The 24,970-nt window shown below is 44.0% G+C and overlaps 1 protein-coding gene across 1 annotated transcript; it reads left to right on the top strand.

Annotated features, from left to right (window-relative positions):
• Positions 1-2,490: 2,490 nt before the first annotated feature.
• Positions 2,491-24,944, top strand: usp11 (ubiquitin specific peptidase 11). Its single transcript, XM_061259104.1, has 22 exons — positions 2,491-2,675; positions 8,023-8,132; positions 9,286-9,416; positions 9,672-9,789; positions 9,939-10,084; positions 10,513-10,574; positions 10,926-11,025; positions 12,077-12,250; positions 12,542-12,700; positions 14,537-14,761; positions 14,875-14,958; positions 15,145-15,239; positions 16,278-16,481; positions 16,808-16,911; positions 17,100-17,371; positions 17,402-17,585; positions 18,219-18,289; positions 18,753-18,865; positions 19,395-19,544; positions 19,883-19,998; positions 20,436-20,524; positions 21,019-24,944. The coding sequence occupies exons 1-22, from the start codon at positions 2,569-2,571 to the stop codon at positions 21,190-21,192; spliced, it is 2,988 nt and encodes a 995-aa protein (XP_061115088.1). The 5' UTR covers positions 2,491-2,568; the 3' UTR covers positions 21,193-24,944.
• Positions 24,945-24,970: the final 26 nt, after the last annotated feature.

Here is a 24,970-nt window from a genome sequence, read left to right on the forward strand (position 1 = left end):
AAAGACTGCCACAGCCCTGACTGGGGCTTGCGCTGCCAGTGGTCCTCAAGCACCCCCCAGGTAGGGGTCCCCAGGGCACTGGGACAGCCCTCCCTTCTCCTGGTGTCACAACCAGTAACTAGATTCCTTAGAGTACAACTAGAAGCGTATTTAACCTTTGATCAGAAACTTTGAATTGCCACAATACTAGCTATTGTGAAGCCAGCAGGTCATGAACTTGTAGAGTGAATTCTTTCATCTCATAACCAACCTCAATCACGGGAGAGGCAGATATGTAATTGGTTTGGATAAACCAGTAAAAAAATAATAAGCATGCCAACAGACAACTTACAAATGTGAATATGCAAAATAATTTATTCTGTCAGCAAGCCATGTCTTTCACAGAGAGGTGAACGTACACCAGAGCTCACAGCCCTGGTCCTAGTGGCCCACAGGGCATGGTAGGTTTAGTTTTTAGCTCAAAAACAGTTACTGTAAACAGCAAGCTCAGAACCAACAAACTGCGAGGTGAATTATCTGTGTGATCAACTGTGATCATTTAACCCCAGCACCTTCAGCAGCTCTCCAGGACCAGAGATGAAAAACTTCTATATACAGTCATCCCAGTTTGCACCAAGAGTGAAAGTATGGACACACTGCTAATGAACTGCATTTCACCAGGCTGTCAAACTTTTATATAAAACTGACATTAACAGAGGGGCTGACATGGCTCAGGCAGTAAGTGCAGTCATCTGGCATCCGGAGGGTTGCCGGTTCGACCCCCCGCCCGGGCTGTGATGAAGTGTCCCTGAGCAAGACGCCCAACCCCCAAATGCTCCTGACGAGCATGTCGGCGCCCTGCATGGCAGCCAGTCGCCGTTAGTGTGTGAGTGTGTGTATGAATGGGTGAATGAGAAGCATCAATTGCACAGCGCTTTCGATAAAGGCGCTATATAAATGCCAACCATTTACCATTTAATAGTAAAATGTAAGCACATTTCAAATGCTTTTTTTCAGTACAGCTAAAAACAGACCATGTTTTAGATGGAAAATCATTAGAACCCACTGAATGGGAAATAACATCCATTCATAAGGTAATTTAGAATTTTCTCAGCAATAACTCCAGTTGACAGGTTAAAATAAAGATCAACTGTGAGTCCCATTTTCAATGTTTTTTATCATGTTAATCTGAAAGTGTTATTCTTTTTGTGTGGCCATTGGGTTTCAGATGAAAGGGTATCACTCAGAAAGTCTGCCTGGCTGTTTGGCTGAAGTACCCATTAAGTATGCGGCAAGAAAATCAATGAAAACCTGACCCTGACAGTCACTTATCTTTGCAAAAAGTCAGAGGTCAGACAGTGACACTGTTAAGTACAAAATGATTGGGACAGTGAGACAATTCTTGTTGTTTTGGTCATAAACTGCATTTTAAGTAAAACAATTAATGGGGGCACACAACACAAGCAATTTGATCTAATGAACCCATATAGTGATTAAACAGATGCTACTGCCAATTTTTCCAAATTAACTTCAGTATAATGATGAAGTGAAGAGATGGCAAAGTATGCTTCCCACAACTACTCTCACATCTACTGGAATTAGCCAATTTGTCACATAGCTAAATATCTCAATGTATTACTAAATTATATGCAGTACATTTAACAAAAAGAGAAAAAGAAATATTGAAAATACTGGGAAAAAAGCTAAGCTGACCGTTAATAAAAAATTTGGATGTTAACATTTCTTCAAGGCAGGACTGTCAAAACATTATTTTCATAGACCCATCTCACAGAATATTGTGAAGGCTTTGGATCACCAAATTAACTTAATGTGACAATCTCTTCCTCTGAATTCCACGAACTCCAAAAAGTCTCCTGGCAAAAGTGACTTATTTTCCCTCAACAATGGTGCATCTTCTCCCCGTTCTCAAATGAGGGAATTCTTCAAACACATATAATTATAATTTCTTAATTATCCACCAAACCCAAATCCCATAAAACATCTAGCTAAAACTCTGCCAGAATAACAATAACATTTTACACATGTATAATCGGGATTTCATGCTAATCACACTGTCACATCTACAGCAATAAAAGTAATCACCAGTGCTCAGAATGAATCAACGAATGAACACTGACTGTTATTTATAGTTACTTCTAAACCTTTTGATACAGTTCATCAATTTCTCGGTGCAGAAGCAGTGAACGCACGCCAGACTCAATTTATATAGATACTTACAAATAAATATTTATCTTAATTTGACTTCCTTCTTAATTTAATTTTGTTTTCATTAATTTAGTCAAAAGTTAAATGCAAAGTTAGCTACAAGTAATCCTTTCGCAGGTGAATAGAAACTAATGAAGACACTCGGGTTAAGACAAAACATTGATTGTCAGTGTATGTTAATTTTATTTATTGAACTGATGGTAGCACACACCCACTCAACACTAGGAGTGGGTGCCTTGCATTAGGACGTTGTCATCAGTCGATCATTTCCTGCTTCCTGCTCGACTCCGGTGTTCCGGTTTTCTTCTTTGCTGTGGATGAGTTGAATGCTTTCTTTACAGACTCAGACATATATGATTTATCATGGCTGCAACTACGGCTGGAGCTGCAGAACCGCCTGGATTAGAAACCCAACGCAGAGAAATTGAAGCTCTTCTCCAGAATCATGATCTCAGCGCAGGCGACAGTTGGTAAGACTCTTGCCGCGCTCTGGACCCACGGGTCACCGATAAGCTATAGAGCTAGCTAGCTAACGTTAGCTCCACGGTAGGTGGATCCCTGCTTGCAAACGTTCACTATGGCTAGCTGTGTCTCACTTGTGATCTGCCAGTAGGTTTCACTGACTAACTATCTAGTTCTCTGTCATAATAAATTAAATTAAGCGCTAACGTTAGCTAGGAAGCTAACCAGAGCTTACTAACTAGCACCGGTTAGCTGCATTGCTAGATCGCTTGCTAGCTGTTATAACACCTGCTGTATATTTTGTCTTCAGTTGTTAACACTGTCTTAATTTGATTTGCTAACGTTTATATATTTTTCCCTGCTAGAAGCTGCCACCAACTTATTACTTATTCTGTGTGGTCCACTCGGATGTCAAGTCTAAATGAGGACTTCTCAGTTCTTTACAGCGAACGATGACTGAGTTAATAGCTAGCCAACATTAGCTAACGTTATACAATTTCGGAAGATAGGTTAGCACAACCAATCTCTGGCACTTGTTTGCTTGTTTATGTTCAAATCGTTTTGAATATTGCGTTGTATAGTTGACAGATATAGACTAGAGTAAACGTTAGCGATTTATGTTAGCTTGTGGAACGTTAGCTACTTGACGTAGGTAACTTGCAGGTACTTGTAAGTAGTCAGTCGGCTGCCAACGATCAGTTTCATTTTCGCTCAACATTTATATGGCTATCTAGCAGGCTATATAGTCATAGTCATACATTTGCGGAAGTTGTCGTCCAAACAAGCAAATATTAATGTTTTCAGTAAGTTATTAGCTAGCTAATTTATCTGTATTCTAAATTAAGTAGTCTACTGACTTTCACCATGCTTCCTACTAGGTTACGTTAGCTTGTTAAAGTTTCGACAGGATCGGTGGTTTGCTTCCTCAGAGTAACATCGCTAGCTAACTAGCTAACTGACACCAACAAGCTAGTTCGCTAAGGGTTAATGAAACTAACGTCTGTCAGTTTGTTGGTGGTATAACATTTGCCAGCTATTTAATTGCTACTTCGTTTAGCCCGTTCTGTATGCCACAGTACAGTAAATCCACAATTGCTGGCCTAATGTCATATCCTATGGTTGTTGGCTACTATTTAGTGAACATGATGATTTGCCGAATATTCAGCTGTGTGTTGGTTCTGCTTTTAACAAATTATGAACTATTTTTGTTCATTACATCTTTGATATATGTTGTGTTATTTGCTTCACACATGTTAATCTTCATTACACATGAGCATGCTGTACATGCTGTTGATATTCATTACACAGTATTGCTCTTTACACGCCTGTGACTGCCACCCCATACTGTGCAATGTGAAGAATGTTGATGGGGATCAGGGAAGACCCGTTTAAGAAATGAAAACGAAAACTGGAAAAGGACACTCAGTTTCTAGAAACGAAATCAGAAAGCTGAAACTGAAAGTGCATTAAAACATGTTTGGTAGTTTGGCAATTCAAATATGCTGTAATTCTGAGAGCTCTGTGTAAATGTCGCTGAACTGTAATATATGCCACTGGTATTCAAATGGCCACCCATGTTGGGCTCAGAATGTGATTGCTGGTGCACGTGGCAGCTTCCGTATTCTGGCCTTTTGGATATTTACAATATGGGTGCAAGGGCTCCCAAAAGGGCTCCCCTGTGGTTTGTTGCACAGTTTTTCGTTTCATTATTAGGTTCTATATGATATACAAACATGACAAGAGAGTATGTTCATTAATTTGAATCTCAGATGTGTAAAAAAAAAAAACCCAAATACACCGAAAGCAAGTTCAACTACTCCTCTGTTCTAACAGTTCAACAAAAGAAACTGCAAATGTCCGCCAATAGTGTGGATCGCTATCGCTATCTATCTATCTATGTAGACGCGGACGTGCCTGTGGCCTGTATAGCCTACAATGATACATTTATGCATCTTGTGATGGCACTGGTGTATAGGCGAATGACTATGGGGTCCTAGGTTGTCTGTCTGCTAGGACTCTAAACTGCTAAGTGTGCAGTGGTGCAAGTCAAGAGGATGCAGGTTCAAATTCATTCAATTTATTAAACAATGTGCATTGCAGAAATAGAATTGCAATGTGTTACAAGAATTACAAGGTGTAATATGAATGGCTATATGCGAATGGAGGTCGTATTAGCGAGTCTCCCCGAACCATTCCTCGTTCCCCTCGATATTCCAAGGGTTTACAGGAAAACAAGAAATCAACAAATAAAGATTCACAAGACGGCAGTAACAACAATGGTCCTGCTGATGTTATCTCTGTATGCCTAACAAACCTGGTTAACCTTTGTAACACAGCTGGATGCAGACTCACAGGTAACTTGCATTACCTGTGGTTTATTTCCAAATGCTGTTTCACGATCTTTATTCGCAATCAGTGTACTACTCCGCTGATGACATCAAACTATTTCCCACAACATTAGCTATCTAAAGACACTGTATGTGGAAAACCCATGGTTTACATTGTGCAGAGGCAGCACAATGATGGGAGCAATAGTCCTGTATTGAAGAGCACTGTCTTTCCATCAAACCTTGCTGACCCTGTGTCAACATGGTCAACACAGTCTGTTTCCTTTTGGGGGGTCTGCAGAGAGGCACACTTATGTAAAATGCCCTACAGATCCATCCATCCATCCATCCATCCATCCATTATCTTAACCCACTTATCCTGAACAGGGTCGCAGAGGAGCTGGAGCCTATCCCAGCATACATTGGGCGAAAGGCAGGAATACACCCTGGACAGGTCGCCAGTCCATCGCAGGGCACACATACCATTCACTCTCGCACTCATACCTACGGGCAATTTAGACTCTCCAATCAGCCTAACTTGCATGTCTTTGGACTGTGGGAGGAAACTGGAGTACCCGGAGGAAACCCATGCAGACACGGGGAGAATATGTCGCCAGGGTGCCCTACAGATGATTCCGTCAATTCTTAAAAGAATATAATTTTATAGTAACAAAGTTAATAGAAAGTGGTCGCAACTTAAGGTCTCTTTCAGAAGATAATGCACCACTTCACATTTCTGCGTCTTGTGCTTGCACGGTACACACCAGGGTGATGTTGACGTAAATGGGCCATCATGTTGGCTGTGTGTCCATTAGAATACATGCTTGTTACTTGATCCGCTAACTTTTCCCCATCACTACCGTTAACAACACCAATTCTATAATGCTTCCAAACGGTGATCCTCTTAACTGGTTTCTCTCACACACTTTTCAAACTGGCCGACTCCAATGCAAAACAATTGTTTGCTCTTTATGCAAAAATTAAGCTGGCCTTTTGATTTGTAGCCTAAATGAAAGCAGATTATTGTGTTTCTTTTTTCTTTGTTGACACCGAATGCAAATGACATTGCAGACGGCAGGTTTTTACCTGACCGATCCTAAAAAAAAGCACAGAGTTGCGCGGGCCTACCGAGATCTGAAAGGATTTGTGAAGCTGTGTCTGATAAATGGCTGTAATATAGCGCAGTGGTGTGCGCTAAATGAGGATTGCCACTGATTAAACAGAATGGAGGTGGTGCACGCAGCAGCTGGATGATGGCAGAATGCGAGGGTTGGGGTGTTAATCATGTGGGAGACATTTACACTGTGCTGCCACTTCAGGACACTGCTGCAATGTCAAAGCAGTAATGTGCCTCCCGTGATACTGCCAATGCCATACACGCTTATTGATAGGTGTCATTCTCAACGTATAGCTCGGCAACATACTATGGCATGAATTGGCCTATACTTCCAGAAGAAAAAAATACCAGCCTGTAGTAATCTTGTCCCCTTTAGAAAAAAGAAAAAAAAAGTTTCTAAAACTAGGCCTGCATTATGGTAATTCTACTTTTCATGAGTAATTTACTGTGCCTATGTTTTGAAATATATGTATGTATATATTTTTTTCATTATGTGGCATTGGCATATGAAGCTTTCTCTGAAGAATAAAAAGCAAATAAATTGTTTCATTTGCCAATTACTTTCATTTGTAGTTTTCAGTTGAGCTAAAATCAGAGTGCATGCAGGTCAGACATTGCTGACGTACAGCATTGACTGAAGTGGAAGAAATGACACACAAAGGGTTTTGATTGGCTTGTGCTATCGAGGAGAAGAACATGTATCCGTATGCCGCAAAGGACGAGGAAGTCATTAAGCCACCACAGTTTTACTTCTTTCTCTTTCTATACCTCAGAAAGTCAAACCAGTACTGTGCTGATTTCACTAGAATCCTCACGTGCATTTAAAATGAATGACTTGCTGGTATTTATTTGTATAGGACATATCTTTCAAAACTCACCGTTTCGCTTTTTCAGCTTTTCTATCGTATTGTAAAAGGCTGTTGTGAGCTGATAACTTATCACATTTGTTTGATTACTATACAAAAAGCAGCACGCCCACAAGACTATGGGAATCATTCAAATTGCTTATTTTTCACCTCCCTCCTTTCCTTGCTCCTAGCTCCTCCCATTGGAGGAGGCAAGAAAAGGAAGTGAGAAAAGGAGGTGAAGATGGGGAAATTAGAGAACATAAATTGGGGAAATTGAATGTCCTTGCTATCATGTTTTCTTGCTCAAGAAACCTTCCAGAGCCTCCTACTGTAATTCGGCTTCTAGCTTCTAGATGTAATGGTGAACCTCGATCGATTTTGGGCTCAGGCATGGAACAAGGAGAACAGTGGTGAAAAATAAGCAATTGAAATGAGCTCTGTATGTCATCCTGTTTCACTGCAACCACACAAAGTACAAAATGATCCTGCGGTTTTCAGTGGGTTGGTTCCTGTTTTAATCATTTCATATTGACACAAATCCTAAAGTGATTTTTGGGGGCTGAGGGCTGTCTGCTTTCTCACCGGTGCTAAGGAGCTGTGGTTCTGCATGAGCGCAGGTGTCCTCATGGGTAAATAGATGCTACATTTAACCTTTTATCCTCAGAAGGAGAGCAATTGAAATACATAATTTGTAGCCACATTTACAAAATGGTAATATTTACCAACCATAATGGTTTTCTCAATTCTGAAGAACCAATGAGCGATAGACCTGGAAGCCTCAGGCTGTGCATGTATTAATAGTCAAACAATTGGGGGACTGTGTTGTCTGTTCTTTCTTATAGAATAACTGCATTTTGACTGCATTATGACAATACATTTGTGACTATCACTTCTTCAAGCCCTTTGAATGCTCTCACTCAGAGATGAAGCAGATTTTGGGTGCAAGGCACAGAGAGGACAGAGATAGGACATTTCTAAGGAATAGTGAACAGCACAGAGAGATTGAACAGGAGATAGCCCCATATCTGTGGCTGAAACAAAATGTCGCCCCTCTCTGCTGCAGGTATCTTTTAGAACGACGGTGGTATGAGCAGTGGAAGGAGTATGTGGAAACTGGAGATCAGAACTCCTCCTCCTTCCCGGGACAGATCGACAACACAGAACTCTTCGAAGGTGAGTTTCAGCTAAGTCATGGTGCCTTGATCCTAATCTAACGCAGACTGCAAACATGTTTCTTCTTCTGTCATGACCTTAGATTATCAAGATGTTTTTCTCAGTTTTGTAGTATATTTTGTGACTGTAATTACATTACATTACATTACGGGGCATTTAGCAGACGCTCTTATCCAGAGCGACATACAACAAAGTGCAATATACAGGTATCATCAGGAAAAGGGTACTAATGTACTGCAAAGGTGCTAATGTAATTTGGCACAACCGAAATGAACCATTTGAAGAGTTAGGTTTTGGGATTTTTAGAAGTCTAGTCAAAATGGATGTACAACAAAGAAACAATGTAAAGAACAATAAGCCCACAGTGATTGGGTAAATAAATATATCTTTATAGAACATTGAAGAAAAACAAATGGAAAACTTTTGAAAAAGATGACTGCTGTATTGTTGCCATTAACTTGAAACTGAATACGACTGGCTTAGGATGGAAAACATCTGCTATTGTGTGAATGTTATTATACTTCACTGGCATTTAGCAGATGTTTTTAGAAAGGGTGGCTTGTGATTCAAAAGCACATGGAAAGATCAGGGATCACAGTGCCGTTGAGGGAGAAGGTATAATGCCAAGAGAATTTCAAGACGAGCAGAAGATTGATAAATTCCGCCAAAATAAATAAAATATGAATATGGGGTTCTGGTACTTGTACTAAATGAACCCAAACAAAACAACTGGAACCTGCAGGGCAAGGCCAGGCTTGTCAATAGGTCTCGCAATGATAGCCCTGACGCAGGCAAATTGACTGCTACTAGAGCAAGCCAAGAAGTCTTGAAAGCAGCCCTAAAGCATCGGTGCACAACTCTGGTCCTGCAGGGCTGGTCTGCGAGCTGGTTTTTGTTCAAATTAATTACTTTAATTTATTTTTCCAACCGCTCTAGAAATGATGCTGGTTCACTCCTGTACCTGACAGAGTAAAATCTTTAGGACACACTTGCAGTCTGCAGCTGTAGCTGGTGCATATATGAATGTCCGATCAAGACACCGTTTAGCTAATTGAATACGTAATAGCATAAGTTGGCAGAACTCTGAAGCGGCTAGGCCCTTGCCGTGCACCCCTGACGCGGTTTGCTTGGGCCTGTGTGTTGCTGAACGCAGAGCTGGAGTCGTACCGCTTGAAGGAGCGACTGGTGGAGAACGAGGACTTTGTGTTGATACCTGCAGAGGCCTGGCACAAGCTGCTGACCTGGTACAGCATGGTGGCTGAGCAGCCTGCCCTGGAGCGCAAGGTAAACGGCTCCCTCCCTGACCACGCACTCCTACCGCCATGTCTTCTGAGTCCATGTTAACATCTCAGCATCCAATACACTTGTATAATGTCTTTTTTAAAAAAAAATGTTATACTTGAATTTTTTCTGCTGGGTCTTGGGAGGATATTAAGTTAATTGCTTAACGACCAGTGGAATTAACATGACCGCTGAATGGCTGTAAGACGGATAATGACTTTAATGAGGCTGTGTTGACTGTTTTTTGACATGTCTCAGGTGGTGGACCTTCCGAGCACCGTCAAGGTGGAGGTGTACCCCGTGGAGGTGTTCCTGTGCCTCCACAGCGACATGGAGAACGTTCTGACCGCACAGTTCAGCCGAGTGGACTCCATAAGTAAGCCTGAGGCTTTCTCCCGCACGCGGGTCTGTTTGGGATGGGTGGTGCTGAGTCACAGGGCCGTCTGTGTTTATTAGCCTGCGCACGTGGCCCTGCCTCCGTGCGGGACTGGGTTTGAGGTGGTCGCTGACTCGCTGCTCTGACAGGTGCGATCCAGCGGACGATGCGGACGCAGTTTGAGGTCCCGGAGAGCGCAGAGACGCGTCTGTGGATGAAGAGCTCGGACACGAGCTGCGAGCGACTGCGGAACGTTCAGATCAGCGTGCTGGACTCCTGCCTCAGCTCCGGCATGGTACGCCCCTCGCTCCGCTGCGGCTGCATCTCCGCTGCGTTATATCATCTTTGCTCTAATGCAGTGGCATTCTTCTCCTGCTATATCATCTTTGTTGCATTTTTTTGCTCTACTGCAGTTGCGGTTTTGCTCTGCTAAAGCTGCATCTTTGTCCTACTGTATCGTCTTTGTTGCATTTCTGCTCTACTATACCTACATCTTGGTTATGCTATTTCATCTTTGTTGCATTTCTGCTCTACTGCAGTTGGAGTTTTGCTCTACTAAAGCTGCATCTTCGTCCTTCTATATTGTCTTTGTTGCATTTTTTCTCTACTATAGCTACATCTTGGTTATGCTGTTTCGTCATTGTTATGTTTTTGCTCTACTACAGCTGCATCCTTTGTGCTATGTCATCTTTGTTGCTGTGAGTGGTTTCCGTTGTGTTGCAGACTGTTATCATGGAGCTGAGAAACGCTGACGGTACCTGGCCTAGCTCCAGACCTCAGATCATGTGAGTCACTTCTTAACCTTCTGGAGGGGCGGGGGTGTTAGCTGTCCTGCTAGGAAGTTAATTAGAATTTTGATCCCTTCACTCTGTACCACCCTAATACATTTTTATTCCTACCTTTGATAACATGCAACAGATGGCACGTGCACATACATATCTGTGTATGTCATTATAATACATGTATATATAATACATAATATTATGTGTCATTATACTGTCAATAGATACTGTATTTGTAGCGTTGCATTAGTAGCATTCCTTTCCCAGGTTAATTTCAGAAGGCTGTTACATAGTGAAGAAATAAAGTTAAAATTTATAATACTATAATAAGTGATTTTTTTTTGGTGTCCTCAGGAGGAACTCGGTAGAGGAGCAGGACTCGTACAAGGGCCAGCCTGGGGTCTGTGGGCTCAGTAATCTGGGCAACACGTGCTTCATGAACTCAGCATTGCAGGTGAGACTCTACAGGGCTGAGATCTACCCACAGGTCCACAGACTGCGTGGACATTCTGCTTTTCCAAATGCTATTGTAGGGCACTTTACATAAGTGTGCCTCTCTGCAGACCCCCAAAAGGAAACAGACTGTGTTGACCATGTTGACACAGGGTCAGCAAGGTTTGATGAAAAGACAGTGCTCTTCAATACAGGACTATTGCTCCCATCATTGTGCTGCCTCTGCGCAATTCTGCCACCTCAGTGGAATGATCCCAGAACTGATTAGTTGAAATGGCACAGTAGCGGCCTGTAGCGTAGTGGTTAAGGTACATGACTTGGACCTGCAAGGTCGGTGGTTCGATCCCCGGTGTAGCCACAGTAAGATCCGCACAGCTGTTCACCCTGCATTGCCCCAGGGAAGGATTGTCTCCTGCTTAGTCTAATCAACTGTACATCGCTCTGGATAAGAGCATCTGCAAAATGCAATTAATGTAATGTAATGTAATTAACTGTTAGAACAGAGGAGCAGTTGAACTTGTCTTTTGTAGTCAGATAAACGAGAACAAAATGAAATTAACCCTGTTTGAGTAGCATTGGTCAGACTACAAGCGTTTCCATGGGGATTCTTACACTATTCAGCACTTAACTGAGTTACGTGCAGTGAGATCTATTAAGAGTGGCTTTGGAACAGGAGGACAGGTCTAGCTGTCCGGGTCAGTTGTTCTTAAACTTCATTGATTAATTAATATCGGGAGCCAAATTAGAAATGTAGTACCTTTCTAGGGCCCGTCAAATAGCGTAGTCTAGTGGACTAAAGACTCGTTCCTGGACCAAACTCGTATACACCAGCGACCCATTTTGGTTGCTGACCTGTAGTGTAAAGCCCAGTTCAGACCTAAGATTTGTGATACGACTTTTTGCAACATTTTAAAACTCACCACCTGCGATTAGACGTGTTAAATGGCCTGCAACCGATCGGATGTTCTGAAGCGGGTAGTTCACACTGCTGCAGCTCTCCTCTCCTCTCCTCTCCTCTCGTGAGCCTGACGTGTTGCGCTCGTGTCCCGCAGTGTCTGAGCAACACGCCGCCCCTGACGGAGTACTTCCTGCGCAGCGCGTACCTGGACGAGCTCAACTTCACCAACCCGCTGGGCATGAAGGGCGAGATCGCCGAGGCCTACGCCGACGTCATCAAGCAGATGTGGTCCGGCCGGCATTTCTCCGTGGTCCCCCGCATCTTCAAGGTACCGCGGCCCGCTGCACATTTAAGGGCTGCTGCTCTCTACTTTTTACATTTGCATGTGTCGTTTCGGCTAAAGATAAATACAAATGAGTTCAGTAAATTTCCATAGCGCGATAGCACTTTTTAAAGAGTGCTTTTCTCAAAACACTCACTTTTTTAGTTGAGTGCAGTACATAAACGGTACGTCCATATTTGCATTCGTCATGCAAGCCAGGACTGCTGGACCTGCTGTGGATGATGTGGCTGATTGTGTATACTGTGTGAGCCTTTGCTCCTGAATGTTTGTGTGCAGACCAAGGTGGGCCACTTTGCCTCCCAGTTCCTGGGTTACCAGCAGCACGACTCCCAGGAACTGCTGTCCTTCCTGCTGGACGGGCTGCACGAGGACCTGAACCGCGTCAAGAACAAGGAGTACATCGAGCTGAGAGACGCTGAAGGCAGGCCTGACCAGGTGGGAGCATGGCTTCGATAGGCCGTTCTTCGCAGCTTTCTCTGCGCTCCGCGACGTATTCCAGGTCAATTCGGCCCTAGTTTCACTTCCTGATCTTTCGTAAGAGACGAAGCATTATTCATAGAAATGGCAAACCGTATCGCATGCCATCTTTTTTCGTTTGTTCTCCAAATTTTGAATGGCCGGTTTGTAGAGGAGGACTGGACATTCGACTGACTAGTGGAGGGGGGGGGGGGGGGGTAGCCATAGACTATCCTTCAAAAGGATTATTTGCAGGACAATCAGAGAGGCCAGCAGAGGTGGCACTAGCTTTCAGATAGCTGCATTTTCTAAATGTAGCATGCCTTTCTGAGCTTCGCTGGACAGTTTTGTAGGGCATTGTACATAAGTGTGCCTCTCTCCGCAGACCCCCAAAAGGAGACTGTGCTGACCATGTTGACACAGGGTCAGCAAGGTTTGATGAAAAGACAGTGCTCATCAGTACAGGACTATTCAGTGGAATGATCCCAGAACTGATTAGATAGCTAATGTTGTGTGGAAATAGTTTGGTGTCAATGGTGGTGTGGTACACTGGTTGCTGAATAAAGATCTTGCAGGAAAAAGCCACAGGTAATGCAAGTTTGCAAGCATCCAGCTGTGTTACAAAGGTGAACCAGGTTTGTTAGGCGTACAGAGAACATCAGCAGGCTCATTGTTGTTACCGCCGTCTTGCGACTCTTTATTTATTGATTTGTTGTTTTTCCTGTAAACCCTGGGAATATAGAGGGGAACATGGAATGGTTCGAGGAGTCTCGCTAATACGGCCTCCTGTGCACCATTCCTATATATCCATTCATATTACACTTTGTAATTCTTGTAACACATTGCAATTCTATTCCTGAAATGCACATTGTTAAATTGTGTTAATTTGAACCTGCATCCTCTTGACTCGCACCACTGCACACTTTGCAGTTTAGAGTCCTACAGCCATAGACAACCTCGGATATCTGCATCCCATAGTCACTCACTTGTACACCAGTGCCGTCACAAGATACAGAAGTGTATCAGCGTAGGCTATACAGGCCACGGGCACGCCCGCGTCTACATGTATCGTATAGAACCACACTATTGGCGGACATTTTCAGTCCCTTTTGTTGAACTGTTAGAACAGAGGAGCAGTTGAACTAATGAGTCAGATTAATGAGAACAAAATTAAATTAACCAGTAGCGTTGGTCAGACTACACGCGTTTCCTTCACCTCTTAGATACTTCCACCTTTTGGTGTATTTTGGGAGGTTCTTACAATTTATAGAATGAGTTAGCACAGCACCCGTCTCACTGTGTAGTCGTAGCTAGCTAATATGAGATGGCTATGAAATTAGTATGAGATATGACGTTAACGGTATAAGAGTATCATGTGAACTGTGTGGGAGGCTACGTTTTGAGTAGTTGCGTTGCAGTTTGGTTAGCTTGCCTGCCATTCTCTAATGAGGTAGTTGGCCAACTCTCGAACAGATGTTGAATGTGCCAGGTTACAAAATTGTAGTTCCCCTGGGCGGAAATTGTATTTCCCTCCTCAATCAACACGGTTGTTGCTGTTGTGGGTTGCCAGGGATGCCATATTTTGTATTCAGGATAATGTGTGCCACTCAGTAAATCCCAGATTATTACAAAACTACCAAGTTGTGTGCATCCATGCAGATCTCAACTCAAACCTGAACTGATGTCATAGTTGCGTTTTCAGACGGCAGCGTATTGCATCACATTTTTCTCTGTGTGAAAAACGGAAACGTGCTGCGTTACTGCGGCCACTGAGCCGGGTGCTGATGTCACAACTTCCACCGTTTCCTTGGGCAGGAAGTGGCTGAGGAGGCGTGGCGTAATCACCGGCGGAGGAACGACTCCGTGATCGTGGACACCTTCCACGGCCTGTTCAAGTCCACGCTGGTCTGCCCCGAGTGCAACAAAGTGTCTGTGACCTTTGACCCCTTCTGCTACCTGAGCGTGCCCTTGCCTGTCAGCAAGGAGCGGGTGATGGAGGTGTTCTTTGTGTCTCTCGACCCTACAGCCAAACCCGTGCAGGTAACCAGGCCCCACTGCCCTCCATTTTGGCTCCACACCCTCCTTAACAGCCTCGGGGGAGTGTCAAGTCAGTGTTTGACTCAATCCAATGTCTTTAATTCCTTCTGTTCTAGCATCGCTTGGTTGTGCCCAAGGCTGGCAGGGTATCTGATCTGTGTGCTGCACTCTCACAAGCAACAGATGTCCCAGCCAATCAGGTGAGACCAACCTGACATGAGGGTCATATTTTCCATATCTGGCGATAAATTAGCAATGACATTAACGCTCAGAGTGCTCAGAACTGAAATATTCATGTTTATGACCAGCTGCTATACATTTTCAATTTTTTATCATCAATGTTTCAGAAACCTGGTCCGATGTATTTTGTGTGGTTTCTGTTTCAGATGGTGGTGGCTGATGTGTTCAACCATCGCTTCTATAAGATCTACCATGCTGACGAATACCTCAGTTGCATTCTGGACAGAGACGATATCTTTGTGTAAGTGATTGACCTGACTGAGCTTTCGAATGCATTTTCTTGAGAGTGCAGACTCTATAGACGAACCGGATGGCCAGCTCCTGCATTCTTTCGTATTCTCTATTTTCTGAATGGGTTTCTGGTGCTGTACTCATTCAAAACGGCCATTGCCACAGTACCTACTTGAGCAGAGGTTGGCAATGAGAACCTTAGCTGATAATTTGTGAATTATCCAAAACATGTATACCATCTGACAGTTTAACTATATGTCTTGATAAGTGCATGAATGACAGGCAAAGTCTGACCCCATATGCATAGTTTTACTATGATCTAATCCAGTGAAGCAGTGTTTGTGTATACTGCCAATTAACTCCTTCGGCAATGGTAATTTGTTGGATACAAAAACCTGCACGCACACCAGGACCAGAATTGCCCACCCCTGCCTGTACGTCAGATTTGAGTTTTGAGTGATAAGAAGAGCATTGGGTGTGTAGAATTTGTGCTGAGCCCATGTGTTATAACACAGTCTAGGGTCAGACGGTGATGGCATCAGGATAGGGAAATGTAGTCTGCAGACCTACAAGTAACTCTGGTTCTATCTGCCTAACCAAGCCTAATTAAACAGAGCTGGTCTTTAAAGGTTTACTGGTTTCCAAATGAAGAACCAGAGACATAAATGTTGGATAAACGGGTAGTAAATGAAAGATTGTCATCATGTAACAAAGATGCACAAATGTAAACACAAGCTTTCTGTGGAGGTGGTAACACTGATCCACCTGAGCCCTGCCTGTGCAGGTACGAGCTGAGCCCTGCGTGTGCTCTGTGCAGGTACGAGCTGAGCCCTGCCTGTGTTCTGTGCAGGCACGAGCTGAGCCCTGCGTGTGTTCTGTGCAGGTACAGGCTGAGCCCTGCGTGTGTTCTGTGCAGGTACGAGCTGAGCCCTGCCTGTGCTCTGTGCAGGTACGGGCTGAGCCCTGCGTGTGTTCTGTGCAGGCACGAGCTGAGCCCTGCGTGTGTTCTGTGCAGGCACGAGCTGAGCCCTGCGTGTGTTCTGTGCAGGTACGAGCTGAGCCGGGGGTCTGTGGAGGAGGACGGGGATGAGATCGTGCTGGCGCTGTACCTGCGAGAGCGCTCTCACTACAGGGACTACGGCTCGGGCAGCAGCTACGGGACCTCTCTGTTCGGCCACCCGCTGCTCATCGCCACGCCCCGCAGCCAGTGCTCCCAGGAGACCCTGTACCAGCTGTTCCTGCAGCGCCTGGCGTGAGTTCACAACTGCCCTAACTAAGGGAGCCTTGCAGGGGAAGTGATAACACGCTGACGTGGCCCAACGTGTCAGCAGTCTTCTGTAAAATTAAGACGTTTGAAAAACGTATGGATCAGGTCAATTACATAATTGTTTTGGATTCAAAACAATCTACACTTTACTGAGCTTGTCTGGTGTATTTGAAATACTCTCAAAAAGTACAAGCCCCTCCTTCGGGTCTTCTTGCTTGGATAAATTGCATCAGGCAAGATCAATCAGGCATACAAAAGTACTTGAATCCAAAGCAATTATGTAATTGACCCAGGTCTGGTATGGCTTTCAGGCGCTACGTCCGTCCGATCGATCCTTCGGAGGAGGTGGAGGAGGAAGAGGAGGCAGATGAGGAGGAAGAGCTGTACAGATCGCAAACCAACGGTGTGAGCGACGGTAATGTCCCCCTTTCATTTTGTGCGCAGGGACAGAAGCATTCAATCTGAATAAACATGGACTCATGTTTTTACCAGAATGTGTGCATTTCATATGTCCCGTTAATCCCCAGCGGTACTGCTGAGCTCATATTGTGGTTTTTAAACGTGACGGGACGTTTTAACGCTTTCTCTTGACCTCTGGTCTAGATGAGGGAGAGGACGACGGGGAGAAGCCGGGACCTTCCAAGAGAAAAGGGGAGGGGTCTGAATCCGAGGTGACCCAGCCCAACAACTCCACGGAACGGGCAGAGGAGGGTGCCTCCAACAGCGAGGGCGTGGCGGGGTGCAGTCGAGAGGATGCCCCGCCCCCCACTGGCAGCGACGGCGTCGATGCTGACGCAGAGGTTCCGAACGCGGTCGACGGGACGCAGGCAGCCGAACGCCAGCCCTCGGACGAAGACGAGGACGGGGAGGAGGAGGAGGAGAAGGAGGAGAAGGAGGGCGGGGATGGGGAGGGGGAGGAAGAGAACGAGCAGGCCACGCCCCCCAGTCCTCAGCCAAACGAACGGCACCCCAAGAGGAAGTGCTGCCACGCCAAGCGCAAGAAGCAGCTGTTCGCCATTCAGGCAGTGAACTCCAACGGCACCACGGAGAGAGTCATGGGGGAAGGAGGCTGCGCCTTCTCCTTCAGCTGTGAGTGACCGTCTTTCCCAGACTGACGACGGTCTTTCGCAGACCGGCAACCGTCTTTCGCAGACCAACGACGGTCTTTCGCAGATAGTATCCCTATCTTAAGAATTATTGATAAATAATTGCTGGGTGCACTATATAAACGTCTTGTACAATTTTTAGAAAATGTGTAAGGTGGTCTCCCAGGTGTCAAAGACTTGCACTGCTCTTGGACACAACCAAAAGAAGCTGTGTTTACTGAACCTGCTTTAGCGGGAATTCATCTCACAAGTGCTGCATGAATCTGAAACCAATGTGTTTATACAATACGTGTCCACCAGATGGTATTCTAGCAGAAGGGCTTACGTTTTCATCACTGTTTCCAATGGAGAGCTTTGTAGCCTTTCGCTAGTTTGTGTTTTCATTCGAGTCGTTGGTAAGATGGGAACCAAATTCTCATGTCACTTGCCTCTCGTTTGCAGATATCGTTGTGAGAAAATATCTTGTTTAGTGAGAAATTTAAACATGCAGAAACTACTACTAGCTGTATGGTTTTGATTCATTAGTTTTATACATGTTTTACCTTTTAAAATGGATCATGCTCATCCAACAGTGTATGCGGTATTAACAGTAGTGTGTTCTGTGTTTCCTCCACAGCCCAACCTTACGTGGCCATTGACTGGGATCCTGACATGAAGAAGAAGTATTACAATGAGAATGAGGCTGAGGTAAGGGCCGGGCGGTGATGTTTCAGTGCTCTGACCAATGGGAAGCGCTCTGTGTGGTGATGTCAGCGATCGGACCAATGGGAGTTACTCTGTGTGGTGATGTCAGCGATCGGACCAATGGGAGTTGCTCTGTGTGCTGATGTTTCAGTCAGTGCTCTGACCAATGGGAAGTGCTCTGTGTGGTGATGTTTAGGTGCTCTGCCAAAGGGAAGCTCTCTGTGTGGTGATGTTTGGGTGCTCTGACCAATGGGGAGCGCTCTGTGTGGCGATGTTTAGGTGCTCTGCCAATGGGAAGTGCTCTGTGTGGTGATGTTTGGGTGCTATGCCAAAGGGAAGCTCTCTGTGTGGTGATGTTTGGGTGCTCTGACCAATGGGGAGCGCTCTGTGGTGATGTTTGGGTGCTCTGACCAATGGGAAGCGCTCTGTGGTATGTTCTTTCATGCTGTGGGTCTGGTCTCTGCAGAAGTACGTGAAGCACCAGAGCATGGAGATTCCTCACAAGCAGACCACGGTGCAGCTGCAGCAGTGCATTGAGCTCTTCACCACCATGGAGACCCTGGAGGAGGAGAACCCCTGGTGAGGCTTTAACCCCTCGGTTTGGGGGCAGAAACCCGATCCCACTGTGGCTCTGGTTCCCATGCGACCAGGACCGAATCGCAACCTAGATTTCAGCGCCTCACGCCTGTTCCACTCACTCTGACGACTTGGCCAGCGACAGCAGGCACCGTTAAAGCTGGCAAACGTTAGACTGTCAACATGCCAAAAGTGAAACTATAAATTACAAGTAGTAAAGTATTATTTTGAACAATTGTTCAATTACATGGTCTTTACTATAATAAAAAGACATTCTTTATGGTTATTTATGGTCTTTTTTTCTTTTCTTTTTGAGGAAGGTACCTGCACAGTTTTAGAATTCTAAATGATACCCATCTCTAGTTGCATCTTCTGTTCTACTGAGGAGATGGATGGTGACAGATTAGACTGACTGATGCAAGGATAAAAGTTAAAAGTTTTTAAAACAAATTTGCTGTTAACACTGTGAATGGTGACAGTCTCTTCTGTTTTTGAAAGCGTGTCCTAAAACATGTCTGTCTGTGTGTCACAGGTACTGCCCGACCTGTAAGAAACATCAGCTGGCCACGAAGAAGCTGGACCTGTGGTCGCTGCCGGAGGTCCTCATCATCCACCTGAAGCGCTTCTCTTACACCAAGTACTCCCGCGAGAAGCTGGACACCATTGTGGACTTCCCCCTCAGGTGGGCCACGCTCCGCACTCACGCGTTCTCATGATGCGCGCGTTTGAATGGGTTAATGGTGTACAATACTGCGCTCTCCATGCTGTTTTTATGCTATGTTTGAATTTGCCATTTATGTTTTATGCTGTTCTCACATGCCACTTATGAAGGTAATATTTACCAGCTGCTGTCACTTGGAGAGTGAGAAGAAACGTGCCATTGATATGCAGGTGGAAGGATGCTGATATCACGCTGTTGTGCTCCCGTGTTTATTTTAAGATCTGATCAGACGGGTGAGGAGCTGTTGAAACGCCACACTTCACATTTCCTTCACGCTCTGCTCATTGTCTCTGTTTCAGGGACCTGGATTTCTCTGGCTGTCTGCTGAAGAAGACGGGCACGGACGGGGAGCCCCCCAGCCGCTACGACCTGATCGCCGTTTCAAACCACTACGGAGGCCTTCGAGACGGCCACTGTGAGCTCACACCTCTCACCCCTCGCAGCCCATGCCACTGCCCACAGTGACAGCCCTACTGTTCCATCAACAGACACAGCTGCAAAGCTCTCCCTCTCCCTCTCCCTCTCCCTCTCCCTCTCCCTGCCAGATGACACCATAATATCATTTCAGCGCTATTGATGGCATTCTAGAACAGTGTTCAAATCATTCGGTGGGCTGCTGAGTGGTGGCATCCTGTACACACATACACACACACACATACTGTAGACACACACAGTACACGGACGTATACACACACTCGCACTGAATACACAATTGAGCATTTGACATTGGAGAGAAAAGGGGATCGAATAATTTAAGAATAAATCAAATAAATCATGTTAGTAAACAGAAGCCTGCTTTGGAAGTGCAGTACAGAATTTAAAGTATGTTCTATATTTGCTTCTCTTCTGCAGATACCAGTTATGCAAGAAATAAGGATAACGGCCAGTGGTACTACTTTGACGACAGCAAGGTGACTTATGCAAGAGAAGAACAAATCATGGTAAATTCAAAGATCTAAACCGCAAAATCACACACACTCGACATGAAAGTGTAAAATATGGACAGTAAGTATATATACATCTACAGTATATAGTAGATGATAGATATGGAAAGAACAGGACTTTATTGTCAAAGTAAAAGCTTGGACATCATATTTGTTCTAGAAATATTTGATGTGGATCTGCCTGGAAAATCATAATAGAATCTTGATACTTTGTCCTACCAGTTTTTAAATTAGCTTTAACCCTTTAAGGTGTGAGGTCAAATATGTGATTACAGTGTTCTTAACTTAACATTCTAAAGCTGATGTAATGCTCAGTACTGGTCATTGAGATGGTCAACAGAACACTGAATGAACAAAAAAAAAAAAAAAACATTCCAAAAAACCAAGCTCTTCAAATTGTGGATGCAAGGGACAGCTTTGCCAGTCAGGGCCAGCTATCCTAGATGTATGCACTTTTCTACAAAACTCTCCTTTCTTTACCTCCCTCCAAGACCAATGCTGCCTACCTCTTGTTCTACCAACGACAAGACAAGATTCGCCAGCCCACGCTCCCCACACCCCAAGACGGCTTGTCCTCTTCAACCCAGTCCGCCAACGAGGTCACTTCCCCTCAGGAGGATGGGGGAGACCGAGCCACTTCCTGTGTAAACATGGAAACGGATTGAAGCAGCCGCCTTGTTTTTATTTTATTTTATTTTACATTTTTCATCCTTTCTTCCCCTTTTGTTTTTTGTATGTTGGCGGCGGGGCAGTTAGGTGTTTTGTTTTGTCCATTTTATTTTTTTGTGTTTACTTAAACTTGAACCTACTGCCTCTTTTTCTGCAGCGAATAAGGAGTGAGGGGGTGGAGGCAAAATTCTCAGGCTGGTGCACGTGCATTGGGTGGGGGGGGTTTTGGGGGGGGCAGACAGTCCTGAAATGGGTGAATGCTAATTACAAGACATACTGAAGCTGAAATCGCAAATCCAGGGTGGTTTTCATGTCCTGGTAAGTCTGAGGATCAGCCAGGACATGCAGTGTTTTCCCCCTGTGTTTCTGTGGGAGGAAAGCATTCCTCAATAGGAAAAGTAAGTCATGCCACAACAGGTCGAATGGGATGAGGTGGAGTAGCTGGCTGGAAGCTTTCGAGTCGCACACTGCTTGGATACAGGGGAACACAGCACATTTTGTAATGATAGTCCATTTTGGAGGAGCTGTGGAAATCTATTGATATGCCCCTGTGTGTACGTTATTGACAGTAAATCTGATCGTAATTCAGTCCAGGCAAGTCTGCATCGCTCGTATCAAGAGCTGCACATTGCAAAGTGATGTAATTGACAAGAAACACAAACAAAACAAAACAAAACGAAAAAACTTAAGTAACATTTGTTTCATTTTGTTGTTCAAAATTGAGGACAAACCACTTTGCAGTTTCTGGGCTTTGATGTAATTACTGAGGAATTTGAGCTCTGTGTATTGTTCACTTTTAAAGAATAGATTTTATATCTCGTAATCCTAAGCCAGGAGTTGTTAAAAGCAGGTGTAACGTGTTTATTGTGAACCTACTCGGTGGGCTCGCAGGATTCAGCCGCATCTGCCCCCCAGTTCCCCCACATCAGGGTCTGAATGAACAGAAATGTCAGATGTTGCAATATGACTGCTGTGGGCAGAACAGTCCGTAGCACTGGAACATACTCGTATGGGCTTCAGGCAGCCGCTTAAATAATAGCTTTCTTTCAGTTGCGTGATCAATTATTTATTTTTCAATCAAACTTTGTTCATAGCACGTCTTTTTTTTTTGGGTTTTTTTTTTGGGTTGTACTACTTGTGCAGCAAACATTTGCATTTTCCCCCCTGAAAAATGCATACGAGTGCTTTTAGATTTATTTTCACTTTGTTCTTGTGATCAGTTTTCTTTTCTGAAAAGTATATTTTTCAAATTCAGATAGAATTTGTATTTTTTATCCTGGTAAAATATGGCACATGGCAGTTTAAATATTTCATTTTATTTTATTCCTGTCGAATTTCTAAATGATTATAATGAGCAATGAGAAATTTATTTGCAGAGTGCTTTGAATAGAGCTCTTTGCATACTGATTTTTAAAGCGCAGTTGTACAGTATTTTTGTATTGTAATTACAGTTGTATTATCTGGATCAGATGGGCTGGGGTTGGGTGTCCTTTCATTTTATTTTGTTAATAACAGATGGAATATTTTATTGTATACTCATCTTTTGATATGAATAAATGACAATGCTACAAATCGCGGTAGATTTTACACTTTGTGCGAAACACCATAGCTGCCAGCCTGTGTTTTGTCTGAGCCTGTGGAGATCCGGGTCGTGTTTCTGGAGCAGGCTGAGAGCTGCTAACCCATTAGCCGCGTGTTTGGCGGGCGTAGACCACGCTGTAGCGGTTTCCTTCAGCGAGGGAAGCATCCTCACTCCTCTGAGCCAGTGGGTCTTTAGAGTCAAAGCCTAACACAACCTCCCATGACCGGTTCAGTCATTTAGGCTTCATATTTTTACACGCATCTGTTGATCAGGAGGAAATAAAGCAGAAGATACCTTTTTATTTTTTATGTTTTACATTTATATCCCTCGGTCGGACTTTGTGGACTTCTTTTTAAATCCAGTACCCTGCTCTGGTGTCTGTACATGACTGCTGAGGTCAGCGGTTTCGTGAGCACAGACAAACGGGACTTCGCTCCGTGTGAACAAAGTACTGTAACCGCAGAGCGGGTATCCTCTGCCGTCAATGATATCCCACGATGCACCAGTGCGGTGCCGCGTCTTGACCAGCCTTCATTCACATACGGTCTGCTCAGGGAGAGCGGGTCGAGGACGGACCAGGGCGGATCACTGCAGGGCTCATATGGCAGGGCTCATATGACAGGAAACATGGAGTTTGTATTATTATTTTTTTTCCCTTCTCCCATTACTACAGTCTCCTCAGCAATAATGTCTGTGCCACTGCATCTCTATTATCCACATGTTAAAATCCATATATAGAAATATATAAAAGGAAGATATTCTCTTTCATGAGAACAATCATCACTGTAGTCATTAACTGGTTTGTTGTATGTTTGGGAGGTTGCAGATTTTCAGAATCAAAATGGAGTTTTCTTTATTTGCCAGATGTAATGGGCACCGAGGGTGCGCATGGCGAAACGGTTCTTCCTGAGCCAATGGCAAGACCTGTTTGTCATTCCTCAGTGTCGGCTCCCCTGGTGACTCACACGGGGCACCAGCGCACATTATCCCTCATCTGTGATGTGTCCTCTGAAGGGTTCCGTCTGTAATTGTTTTTAGTTTTTTTTTTTGTGAAGCGTGCATTTTTGACATGCAGCCAGCAAACAAAGCTTTTCCATCTTTTTTAAGTTTTCTGGTTGAAATGGGAACGGACAGATGTTCCCTGTTGCACAAAGCAGTTCTAATGCACTGACATCAGTCACTGCCTTCACCCACGTGACCTGCAGCAGCAGACAGGATGCAAACAATGCCCAACCTTTCATATTTCACAGATTTGCTGTCCCCTCTGAGGAGCTGAGGTCTCTCTATATTCCCAGAGGTCACTCTGTTGGTGTCCACATAATTACACTGTGCAATTAAGATGTTGATCATCTACCTTTTATTTTCTTAACGGACTACGAGGATGGGGGGGATATTTTCGAGGCACACATTTGCACCCACGATAAAGACAAGTTTGATGGTTGTGTCATCAACACAAGTGCACCTTACTGCAGTATAGCTATGGATAAGGGATTTCCTAATATCATTCAGTTAAAATATGGCAAATTGATTAGTTCATGTAAGTTTGTGTAGTTTAAGTAGGACCAGATTGTAAGACAATCTGGTTTAACAAGTACAGAAATACTTGCAGGTTTAAAATTCATGATAAAGCAGTGTTATATGTTAGGTCAAAAGTCATACCAGAATATTGAAATCACAATTTAATTGTTGCTGGTTTTTAATTATATTTTAATTTCAAGGTTTAATTAATGTAACATGGATATTCTACCAGCTTTAACAAAGTGTGTAGCAATATTTCCTCCTTAGAATCACAGTAATTAAGTATACCAGTCATTCACAGATTCATTAATTACAAATGTGAAAGCTCCAGTTAAAGTGATTAATCTGTTCATTTGTGCCAACAATGTTAGTTAATTTAAGTCAGACTGCTTGAAAACAAAATAAAACATGAATTATGAATTTCTTATTGTACATGTAGAAATCCCATACAGGAAAATGAAATTCTGTATTTGTATTATCTTCGTTTTGATGCGTTTCACCTTTGGACTTCCAGAGAGGACATTACTGTTCATTTTAATCCATGTAAGACACAATGTACCAAATATATGTACTTATGTTGATACATGTGCGATGTCTGTATATAATTACATTGACTTTTCATAAATTTGCCAATTTTCACAGTTGAAATTATTGTAGAGGGAGTTATTTTTCTT

The sequence above is a fragment of the Conger conger genome, chromosome 10 (genome assembly GCF_963514075.1).
Source record: "Conger conger chromosome 10, fConCon1.1, whole genome shotgun sequence".
Taxonomy (NCBI): Eukaryota; Metazoa; Chordata; class Actinopteri; order Anguilliformes; family Congridae; genus Conger; species Conger conger.

Bases quoted from the DNA above. Each gene is read 5' to 3' on its own strand.
- usp11 (XM_061259104.1), top strand. From the start codon at position 2,569: ATGGCTGCAACTACGGCTGGAGCTGCAGAACCGCCTGGATTAGAAACC. The intron at 12,701-14,536 runs GTGGGAGCATGG...TTCCTTGGGCAG, and splicing joins CTGAAGGCAGGCCTGACCAG to GAAGTGGCTGAGGAGGCGTG. The intron at 18,866-19,394 runs GTGAGGCTTTAA...TGTGTGTCACAG, and splicing joins CTGGAGGAGGAGAACCCCTG to GTACTGCCCGACCTGTAAGA.